General features: G+C 54.6%; 3 protein-coding genes across 3 annotated transcripts; 2 read left to right on the top strand and 1 right to left on the bottom strand.

The window, feature by feature from the left end:
- Positions 1–2,469: 2,469 nt before the first annotated feature.
- Positions 2,470–3,845, top strand: POSPLADRAFT_1042850 (hypothetical protein; the record flags this gene model as incomplete). Its single annotated transcript, XM_024478174.1, has 2 exons — positions 2,470–2,733; positions 2,796–3,845. 2 exons carry the CDS (start codon positions 2,470–2,472, stop codon positions 3,843–3,845), a joined length of 1,314 nt encoding a protein of 437 aa, XP_024344445.1.
- A 1,565-nt stretch (positions 3,846–5,410) lies between these two features.
- Positions 5,411–7,283, bottom strand: POSPLADRAFT_1042849 (hypothetical protein; the record flags this gene model as incomplete). The annotated part of the gene is made up of 10 exons (XM_024478173.1): positions 5,411–5,669; positions 5,720–5,802; positions 5,861–6,137; positions 6,190–6,327; positions 6,391–6,541; positions 6,593–6,652; positions 6,707–6,750; positions 6,797–6,942; positions 7,062–7,115; positions 7,215–7,283. The coding sequence occupies 10 exons, from the start codon at positions 7,281–7,283 to the stop codon at positions 5,411–5,413; spliced, it is 1,281 nt and encodes a 426-aa protein (XP_024344444.1).
- A 270-nt stretch (positions 7,284–7,553) lies between these two features.
- POSPLADRAFT_1068574 (hypothetical protein) lies at positions 7,554–11,501 on the top strand (the record flags this gene model as incomplete). The annotated part of the gene is made up of 5 exons (XM_024482304.1): positions 7,554–7,636; positions 8,129–8,201; positions 8,240–9,134; positions 9,188–11,281; positions 11,337–11,501. 4 exons carry the CDS (start codon positions 7,554–7,556, stop codon positions 11,224–11,226), a joined length of 3,090 nt encoding a protein of 1,029 aa, XP_024344443.1. The 3' UTR covers positions 11,227–11,281; positions 11,337–11,501.

Genomic DNA, 11,501 nt, shown 5'->3' with positions numbered 1-11,501 from the left:
AAAGCGTTACTCAGGGGGTTTACATACGCTCTGGACTAACGCCATCTGTTACATTCGCAACGAGTTCTACAAATGCACCGCCAACGGCCGTTAGTGCGCTACTGTATATTCCTGGTCAGTTATATCTCCGGGCGCTCAGTTTCACATACGCGAGACACGCTCTGCCGAGCACGATCATTACGCTCACCATGTCGGTTGGGGGATCCGACGCGTGCCTGGGATCGCAATTTACGCTCACTGAGAATCACGAGTCGATGCGGAGAGAATCGACGACGTTGTGCAGGGTGCAGAAGTCGGCGCTGGATTCCGTGACAGCGTCCCATTGTTGGAAGGAGCATTTTGAACGACAGGAAGCAGGAAGGCTTACCTAAAACACCGAAATTGGTAGAGATGTCTGACCGGGATGCCTGCAGGCAGACAACGTGTTGCGGGTTCACGCAGCTCCCACACAGATATGGGCCAATGAGCGATAGTTCCGGACAAGCCCAGCGTATTAGATGGCGTACGCCGAGGGGATAAGCGAGGACACGCCGGCGGGGCGTTGCAGTTGACTTGCCAAACTCACCCACGTCGCGGATATTCAAGCTTGAAGACCTGGAGTTCGAGCACTCAGTGACAGCTTTTCCCTTCTCCTCATCGCCGGCAGCCTCAGCGGCTCACCGTGAGCTCGCGCGCTGAATTGGTCGTCTTCCGAGACTGCCTGCTCGTTCAGTGTCGCTACCCTCCCGCACCTCCCTATCTCGCAGCCCGAATCGACAGCGTAGAATCGGCATCGTGTTGCCACCCGTCTTTCATTTACATCAGTCCCTCTCTTGATCGGTCGCCGCGACCAGCAAGCAGCAAGTCATCTCGCAAGGTTCGCGCCAATTCCTGTCTTTTCCGTCGGTTGTCTTCGTAAGACCCAAGCTAATACACCCATTTGAATACGTGAGTAAATTTCTGCTTGTCGATCGGGATGAGAGAAAAAGCGCAAGGAGTGCACGCGAGTGGCCGGCGCGCGGCGGTTGTCGATGTGCTGGATGGGCGGGATGTGAAGCGGATGTGAATGCGCTGTGGCGGGGGGCGGCTGTCGATATCGATTGTGACGAAAGCAAGGGCGAGACTGAATTTCCTGCAGCAGGTTTACCCCGGTCGGAGAGCGAGAACGTCGTTGGCGGTGAGCAGGCTGTGTGTGGCGGGGCAGAGCGGGATGCTAACGCTGTGCGATTGTAGGATCTGCCGTAGAGCAGTACTAGCACTAGTCCAAGGTGAGAGGCTTATACTTACGTCACCGAGGGGAGGGGCGGCGTCGAGGAACGTGGAGCGTGGGAAGGCCGGATATGGGCAGGGCGGGCCGGGCCACAGGAGAGGGCGATCTGGATCGGCTTGGGAGAGGCAGCTCAGTGATGTCGGGCGTGTGATCTCCGCCTATTGTCCAGCCTGCCTTTGCGCTTGCCTTTGCTCCCCGCTTTGGGCTCTCTCCGCCATTGCATTTCTTGTCCTCTCGTCGGTGTCTGCTCGCAGTGCACTACTTCTTCTCCCTCTCCCTCTGTTCGAGTAGTAGACAGCCACGACCAGGTAAGAGCACGCACTGGCAGCCTGACGAGTGGCCGACTTCGTAGTGATGGCATCAGAGCCATGTCCCGATACGCACATGATAACGACGCGATGGCAGCGATTGCTCCCCTTTCTGGCTGCGGCTTGTATTTCTTTTTCCATTTGATTTCTGGGACTTATCCCTCTCGTTTCTCCACACTCACGCTCGTCCCGGGCGCCCGGGCCCTTATAGCCTTCGTGTTCCAGCCTCTTCTCCCGTTTCTCTTGCCTCGTCGTCCTCGACGTCTCCCGCGTCCTCGACGCTCCTCCCCTCCTCCCTCCTCCTCACGACTTTCAACGCTGACGACCTCCCTCGCCTTCCCTCCCTAGCATTCGCACCGCGTCTCCACTACCCCGCATCAGCCATCACACTCAGCATTTTCCCTTCTCCATCAGCCACACAATCGGCTCAGCATCTGCTGCATGAGCATATACTCATAATCGGTAAGTCTTCCGCCGCAGATTTTATTGTCTAGGTCATTCGCACATGTCGCCTCTGTACCTTCATACAAAATGCGTCGATCGTGGCAGCCAAATTCGGCACACTGACGATCGGACGTGCTCTCTTCTTGCTACTTTCTTTTGCGCGTACTGGCCTAGACACAAGTGAAGGGTGTTCTCGTCATGTTTTTCTCGCGTGGCGGCGACATGGCAGGCTGTCTGTCTTGTCCTCCCTAGATTGGCGGACGGCCATTCGCCCCCTCCCTTTCTCAACCACCACGCACGGCGGTGAAAGTTTCCCCTCCCGCCCCCGTGGTGTATGCAGGTCTATCACGCCCGACAATGATGTCTCTCGCCGTCGAGTGCTTGGAACAGCCTGCTGATGTCGCACCCTTCGTTTCCAGCACTCAGGCAGACCAAATCTCGTCCACAACGATATCCCCCCCAGAAAACATGAAGGACGCAAAGCAATCTTCCACAAAGGCAGCTCGCCTATCCGCATATCCGAGGAAACGGCCATCACCTTATGGTGTCTCGAAATCACACCAACGTGCTCCCTCTGCCTCTGCCGGCATTCGCAAGACGCCACGAGCCACAAGAGGGGCGCCCTCACAGCGTAGACTCAGCCGCGCTGTCATCGTGGCATTGCGTCGAGATGGGATCTTTCTAGAGGAGGAGTATCAGGACGAGATACGGTTTTATATGCACGAGATGGAGGTCAGCCCTATTCGCGTTCTCGATGACCTGCGTTGCTGAACGTCGAGATCACGTTTCTTCAGCTACAAACAATGGCATCACCGCACTCTATTGACCAGCAGCCCGAAATCCGCTGGGGCATGCGACCCTGTCTCGTCGACTTCCTGGTCGAGATACATTTCACGTTCCGCCTGCGACCCGAGACGCTCTATTTGACCCTCAACATTATTGACCGCTACATCTCGCGGCGTATCGTCTACACGAAGCATTATCAGCTCGTGGGTTGTGTCGCGCTTTGGATCGCGGCAAAGTTTGAAGACGCAAAGGAACGAGTACCAACCGTTCAAGATCTCGCGCAGATCTGCCGAGACACATACGACGCTACGGCCTTCATCCAGATGGAGGCGCACGTCTTGCAGACAATTCAATGGTCCTTGGGTCACCCAACTGCTGAGGCCTGGCTGCGTCTGTTTTGTTGTGGTCCCTTCATTGAGGACTCCAAGGTTCAGCATGTCTCCCGTTTCCTCATGGAAGTTACTCTGTTCCATCGGGAGTTCTGTGGATACCCGGCATCCGCCATCGCTCTGGGCTCCTTGACACTGGCACGGTTCCTGTGCGGGAAGAGTCGTCAAATTCTCGAGGAAACCGAAGAGTCCCTTGAAGTTGTTGAACACTTGGACACGCGTCTCTCTCAGATAACCGAGCTCTCGGAGACCGTGGTCAAAAAGTATTCCTACGCATTCTTCTCCAAGGCAGCGACGTTTGTCCTACACTTCTACTTGCAAGGCGGACGCTTCTCGCATCAACCTCTCGTTGAACTGCCGATGACGCCGATTCGTTCCCGTTCATCGAAGGCAAGCACCCCAATGAGTGTGTCGACAACGGCGTCTGATCTTTCGGACGATATGCCTGTCACGCCGTCAAGCCCTGGGTTTTCAAGCGACATGTTCTCTGGCTCTTACATGTCAGACGACAAGGAGAACCTCCCTTCGGAGACGTTCGAGCCCGTCGTCAACAAGCAACATCTGGAGCCGACGCCAGAGCAGTACCTGCCACACGATTTCGTCGCGTTTGGCAGGCCTGCCCTCCACAACTTGAACATCTCCTCTCCGCGCCCTGCTGTGGTGGCATGATGCTCGCCGTGAATGTACAGTCGTCCTCGCGGGTCTCGCCGTTCCGGACTCTGGTGTAATAGGTGTAAAAGTCCTCCTCGTCCCACTTGCAACACTCCCACAACGCACGCAAAATGTACAACAACTACCATACACGTCGTTTATCGGCCCCTCACGCGCAATCTGTCTTTTCTGTCTGCAATCATCAACATCCATCCATGCATCCCCTTCTGCAATCGTCTCAATTTCTCCTCGCTCCGCATCCAAAGCAGACGCCTGTACTAGTCGACGGACAAGGTCGTGTCGAGGGGACGACATCGCGCCGTCGTGCGCGATGATGTACGATTACTCGGACCACTGCATCCGCTGCCTGGTCTCCTGTGTTTCTACCTTGTCCGCCCGTGTCGGGATTATCTGTTCTACTTCTCCATCGAACTCTCAACACATTCATTGCCGATTGTTACTCTATGCATCCCCGTCATTCTAGCGCTCCGACTCTATCCTCCCCTCCCCCTGATTCGCTTTACGCGAGGAGCTCGACTACGCTCTATCCTTAACTCGCCTTCGTTCTATCTTATTCTTCACGTTTATTGTACAAAGTCTTTCACCCTTTATTTACCCCCGAGTCCCGTTGCATCCAATACGTTCCGTCGCCCCTTCACCTTACCGCGCATTGTGTCCATTCTTCATTCCGTAGCGTATCGTCAATGTTGCAGCATCTGGCGTGTTCCACCTCACTGTCCCCACCTCACGAGCCTGAAGGGCTATCCATTGTTCCGCGCATTCCTGTCTACATTACCAGAGTAGCACGTCAATCGATTCTGATTATTAGCACTGGCATCGTCGGCGTCGCCTGTCCGCCGTGTGGCGTAGATACGCCCCTTGGCGCCCCCGCAGTTGATAGGAGGCCAGCGTGCAAGGTACCGTGCGTTTATCGCCCCACAGTGACATACTGACTCTGGCGCCTTCCATTCCATGCCTAGGACAAGTACATCTTATCTGGGCTTCGAATCGTCGAATTCTGGGTAACTAGGGTGAGGTAAATGCATATGGCCGCACCACACAGCCTCGTCCGGCCAACGATCATCGCGGTCTCTTGGAGCATCTCCCCTGAGGGACCGACAGCGTGAGCGGCGATGGCGGACGGTGCTAGTCTTCTCGGAATTTCCTGGGCGCACGAGGACATCACACGCGCCGGACGTGATGGCCAGTATTACCCCCTCGGTCCTCGGAGGTGTGCTCCTACGTCGGTGACGCTCGCCATCTGTCATGCGCATAATGTCTTTAGGTACAAACGTTGAGAGACGTGATCCATAGGCCCGACAGGGGTGGTGTGACCGACGTCTATATCTGGCGCAGCCGTGCATCTATGGACGTCAGGCAATGGTCACCAAATCACACCCGATATTGCCGAATTGAAAGGGGCCTGCCACTGACGCGACAAGTTGGTGATTGAGGAAATGATGGTACATTTGATTTTATAATGACATTCTTCACGTAACGTTTACCTCCGATCGCCTGCCACCCATCTTGATCGCAGGGCCGCCTTACGACGCAGCAGCAGCAGCAGCAGCAGCAGCGCCAGGCTACTCGAGGCTCCATTCGCCATTACTGTGCTTGATGTTCACAGGCCGCTTCTCGTCCAGACTGATCCGACCCGCATGGAGGATCGCGGTGGTAAGGACGGTGTTCGCAATCGTCGGCAGACCGTGCTTGTCAAAGTCGGCGGGCGACACGCGCCCGGCATTGACTTCTCTCGCAGCGTCGACGAACTTCTCGATGGAAACATAACCGTAGCCGCGTTGGCCGTCGAAATGCCCGCTCTCGGATGGAGAGTACTTCATGCTGCACTCGGGCGTCAGCAGCGGCTTTAGAGAGGGCCGGACGTAACGCACTAGAATGGGTTGTACCAAGCCTTGCCCGTCTCGTCGTTGACGATGTCGTAGCCACGGTGAGCTTGGTCCACATTGATCTCACCCTACATGCGAATCCGGTACGCTTCAGCATTTTCAACATATTGCATAATTAAGACTGACCTTCTCGGCCATGTAGTACCAGTGCTGTGCTGAGTGGACACCAGACTTCAACGGAGCGGTCCATGACGCCGTGTATACTGCCGTGCCTCTGTGCTTGGAGCTAGAGAGTGACTGCCAGTCAACGAGAAGCGTGATCGTGTCTTCAGTTTGCGGTACGCAGTTGTACGGCTCGCTGGTAGCAATGCCGGTAGCTGCACTCGCTGTCACACGAGTGGGGACTGCCTTGTCCTGCATAATCCAGCAGTGAATGTCGATATGGTGAGACGACAGGTAGTAACTGTGCGATACTCAGTACCAAACAGCAAGACGTCGACTTTAGGACGGCTTGCCTGATATCGGAGTCCTTTCCTGCCCACGCGCGGAATGTCTCAAGCTGGCTCTTGGGCTGGCTCATCCACGCACTGAAGAAGTTGAACTCTCCAAGACTAGCTGCGCGAGCCTTCGCATCGCTGTACACAGGGTCAAAACTGCACGACGAGGGGGAAACTGGTAAATTCATGTAGTCATAATTTAACTGAAAAATCACTGACCGCTTATGGTGTTCTACAAAACAGACAACGTTGTGTTTCCTTGCGGCCGCTACAAGCTCGTTATGGTGCGCAAGGAGTTGAACGGCAGGCTTCGTAACGAGAACGTGAATTCCCCGCTCAATCGCATACAATGCAATCGGGTAATGTGTACCTGTGTTCCCTTTTAGTCCCCCATGACCACCTCGGGGTCTTTGGCACTTACTGTCGGGCGTGAAGATAACAACAGCATCTCCGGGAGATAGCTTGTTAATGGCATCTTTGTCTGGAAGCAGAAATTTGGTCGCTATCCTACACGGACCCTGAGTGAAGTACTCACAAGCCTCCGGATTGACGACATTGCCTTCCGGGAAAGCATCGAACCTGGACCAGGTCAGATATACATCACCTCATGTATGGGAAAACGTACGTCGTGTCCATATCTTTGTACACATGCGCGATGTTCTCTTCCAGATGTGTCCGGATGGCAGGGAACTTGCCTCCATTCGTCCCCACCATACCAAGTTTGTCGACTTTGCCCAATCTCCGGAGATCGAACAGTGTCAGACCAACAACCTAGACGAAGGCTAAATACACCGAGAGATGTGACAAACAGTCCGGATGCTTACACCGATCTAGTCGTGGGCAGATGCTATTGAGGCTGCAGACGTTGAGTGAAATCACGACAGACTTACCTTCTTGTCGGACTTCGATGCTCCGGAGCCTGTCCATCCAGTGGTGTACTCTCCCTAGCGTTAAAGTATCAGCAAAAATAATCCTTCAGATGGTTTAGTCAGGGTCCTTGCGTACAGTACCACCTGTGCCGAAATGAAGAGCTTCGTGAGTACGTATGACAGATGCATGTTCCGGCCTTGCTCACACATCAGCAAGTTGAGCTTCTTCATTTCGGATGACATGTCTGTATGGTATATGCTGCGTCGATACTGGACGGAGGAGGGGAGCAAGGCGACATTTTGGGTGGCGAGGATGTGCCTATAAGGCCGCCCGCTCTGGCTTGGAGGAGCCTGAGCACGATCGAGCCGATCGCGGGCCGGGACAGTCCCACGGCCCGGTGCTTCCGCTAGAGCAACCGCCACAGTCACCGTCGCGTCTTCGGACTATTAGTCTCCAATATTCAATCTCGGACAACTCTCGGTAGCTGCAACGTGCGGTGCATGTAAATCTTCATGCCTCTTAGGTTCTATCAATGCGAGGAAGAACATTCACTCGCATTAAACGGGCAAGTTCAAGTATTGAAGATCATTGTTCGGTAAGTCTTCGGTCACATAACGCTTGTCTCCCACGTCAGTAAGTACAATCTGGTCTCAGATGCAAAACAACTTGGATTTGGCCTCGTTCCGTGAAGGATGTACAACGTGCATTATATATTGTCAATTCCTGGCTGCGCTCGGTCGCACTCGGAACAATCCTATGATCACTTCTCAGGACAGGCTATTTCTGGAGACAGGAGGCTTTCGACAGACCACTCCTCCAGCTCGTTGGTTCTTCGCACAGCGAGGCCTTCTACATCTCCTGAACCCATCGCCAAGGGCTGCGTGTCGCAATTGACAACTTGGTCTTCAATGCTCTACTGAAACGAAGCTCACCAAGGGTGCATGCGATCATAATGTCTTGCTGATGCGCGAACATGCTAAGTCTTGTTAATTTTCGTGGTCTGTGAGGGCCAGAAACGCTCTTGCAAAGTGTGGTACGAAATATCCTCTTCGTGAGTTCTATCTACATGTCTCATTCTTTACTATAGCATGGACGATGTCTGCACCTCATCTTATCCATCGAGTCTCTCCACGGTTTCGTGTGCAGTGACAAGATTCTTGGTCAGTACCTTGTGATATGAAATGAATCATACTGTTAGGTGAGTTTGCCATTCCATGGATCAGTGGCCGTCCTGGTCGCTGTTGGGGCGCCTCCGGCCGACGATCCGTGGATGGGAATTCACGTGTATGCCACGTGGGGGCGGCACCGTGACGTTCGCGCTGCTGTGAGTTCCACGGCGGTCCACCGCAAGGCGGACGCAGTCACCACAGTGCGAAACTCTCCTTGCTATGGCACGCCAGGCTTGCTGCATGCTACCTCCATGGCACAATTAGCCTCCTCAAGTCCAACACCCAGAGCCCTCGCTTCGACCTCTCCCAACCCCACTGGGTCTGGCTCTTTCACGCCCCGTAAAGAATTTCTAACGCAACAACGAGTCATTTCCACGTTCTCTCTCCTAGCACTCTCGAGTGCGAATCTTGTCAGACTATACAACTTCCCCTCATCTGTCATCAGTGCGCTTCGTCGTGTATTCGATCATCAGGATCTAATCATCAGCGTGCGAGAGGATAATCGCAAGGATTTTCTCGAATTCTGTCTGGACCGAAGGCCATGGGCGAGCCCAAAGAGCGTCGAGACGGAGGAATTATTTATTGCCATGTTAACAGCCATTCTGCAGTGCGGATATTCATTTTTGTCTACCATTGACTACGGCCGTGAGCCAGACGATCGTCTGGCCATCGCATTTTCCAGGCCCGATTCCGTTTTGCCTCCCGGAGTTCCTGCGTCTGTGTCCGCGGTGACCCTGGCTCAGCCCCTACGCGCACTATTCGCTGTATCATTTGTCTCTACCAATATCTTGCGCGTCGTCAATCCTCCTCTCCAGACCACGCCGGCTATCTTGGCTTCCGTGAGAAGTGCTTGGCCCCGGGGAGTCGTATCAGAGAAGAAGTTCGGGGACGCTACCTATCAATTCAAGCTGAAAGGGTATAAGAGTGCGTATGGACTGGCTCTACTCTCAATGTGACAAGTGTTGAGAGTGTCATAGTCTTCCAGGAGAACACCTTGGCGGTCGATTCTCTGCAGCAGATCCTCTCTCTCTTGGGTACCCTCGATAAAAATGCATTCACCCTCCTCACCTCCGTCACCATGTCCAGTCGCTCTCGCAAGCAGGATTTGTGGATATTCACTGGTCCACCCGCCGATCTTCCGACTCACGACTCGCCTCAATCTAGCCCAGGAACCTTGTCCGTAGAGCTTAGAGGTGATAACGCTGTGTACGGAGGCCAGACCTCCATCGAGAAGCTTGCGCCCATCGCGTCTTCTTACCGAGTCGGCAACTCAGCGCCAACCACTTCGTCTCCTCTCAAGCCCAGTACCCTCCTAGCACACAAAGCTCCGGGTAAGATGCTGCGGAAAGCGTCACCCAAAGTGAACATCCCCCTCGCCTATCTCTCGGACGATAGTGCAACGAACTCGCCTGTGGACAACAAGCAGCATCCGTTTTCCAGTAGTATGGGCAGTGTGGACATGACGGGAGTGGGTACGAGTCGCGGCAAGGGCGGAGAACGTCTTTCGCAATCACCGGACGTCCTGCTTATGACCGCCGGGATACCTCCGTACGCACATGCGCAGAACTATCTCTACGGTACAAATCCATGGCAAAACATGCCCTTGACACATCCTGCGACGTCGCCAAACTACTTGGCTGGCCGTGCTAGTACCGGCTTCGCTACCTCGCCGACGCCAGAGAACGTCCCTGCCTCGCACTCTAGTGGTCCATCATACGACCTACCCTCATCTCAGCCCCAACCGTCACCTTCCTCCCAACAAGTGTTAGAACAGGGTAACGACGATGACGCGGCGTCCCCTGCTCCACCTTCTCAGGTAGAAGGTCAATCTCCATTAACAAGGCCGGACAGTCAGGACTACTTTGGCAATGCACAACTGCTCGAGCAAGGTCAGAGTATGTTCAAGGATGTGCCAATCATCACGTTGGACATTCCCCGTACACCGACACCGCCTCTGCTTACGGCTGGCGTGTTTCGCGATTCCGCCTTCTCCTCGACGACGGCGTACACCGGCAGAGACTTTGAACCACAAAGAGGTACTCTCGCCGAGATCAAGGAAGAAGAGGATGAAGGCAACAGGGAGAGAGAACATTTGCAGGAATATTTCCAACGAAAGCCGCGGGAGCACGCTCCTATCGGCCCGATGTTTCCCGGCGCTTGGGGCCCAACTCCAAAGGACGAACGCAGGTACGATGACGTCGTACCAAACATGTTGCCTCCCACCATCCAAGAACGACCCAGCCAAGAACTCGACGAGCTCGCACATGCTTCTCGCAACGACAGAGCTCACGCCAGGCCAACGCCGTCACCTATCTATGCAGCACACGTCCCATCGAGGATGGGTGAGGTAGGATCGGAGGCGGATAGCAGCAGATCGAGGGGCAATGAGGCGGGCTCAATGACAGCCTCGTCGAACAACGCTCCGAGCAGTACACGCAGTGGTACTCTCGGTACTCTCGCTAGCAGCAAGCGCCCTGGCCCGACACGCAGAGACACCGACGACTCGGGTTGGGTCGTCGTCAACATCAACGCAGGTCCTCGAGGCGATCAGGATAACAAGGGAAAGACAAGGCATGCGCAAAGCGCATCCCCGGATCCAGCGCGGCGCACCAGGTCGCCCACCTCTCCTCCCAGCACGAACTCTCGTCCCTCGGCGCACACGCGTAGCAGTTCGGACTCTCGCGTCCCTCGCTCGCAGGGAACGACTAAGGACGCAGGAGCGATGTCCAGCATGCACCCGGCTGCGAAAGCCATCGTCATCATTGACGCCGTTGGGGCCAAGGAGAAGGAGCACGAGAAATCGCAATCCGGATCCGGATTCAAGCGGTTATTCCAACGAGGCCGAGACAAGGGTCAGTCTGCCCAAGCCACGCAGGCACCCGCGCGGCCATCTGATCCCTCGAGACGGCTAAATAGACCACAAGGAGGCGGAGTGACAACGAAGAGACCTGCACAAGAGGGTGCTGATAGGACGACAGAGAGGCGGAAATCGCCTCCAGCAACGACTCGGAGATGAGGGAGTGACCGCTACAGAAATGCTCATCCCGCCCGTTTGTATTTATTATAGACTGGTGAGTAATGTGCCAGCGATATTGCAGAGGCGACTTACTCAATCATCTTTCCTAGACCCTTTGTATGTTTGTGAATGTATTGGACAAACTTGGTATTAACCCCTAGTCAGCTTATAATACCTGACACATTTACGATAACGAACTGTTTTGCCTTCCAGTTACGGTCGTAGGCCGTGATGTCCCTGAGACGACTCGTATATGATGATGATTTGTATTATTG

Source organism: Postia placenta (assembly GCF_002117355.1).
Source record: "Postia placenta MAD-698-R-SB12 unplaced genomic scaffold POSPLAscaffold_1, whole genome shotgun sequence".
Lineage (NCBI taxonomy): Eukaryota > Fungi > Basidiomycota > Agaricomycetes > Polyporales > Adustoporiaceae > Rhodonia > Rhodonia placenta.
The sequence above is the reverse complement of the archived record's forward strand: the minus strand, read 5'-3'. Positions and strand labels throughout refer to the sequence as shown.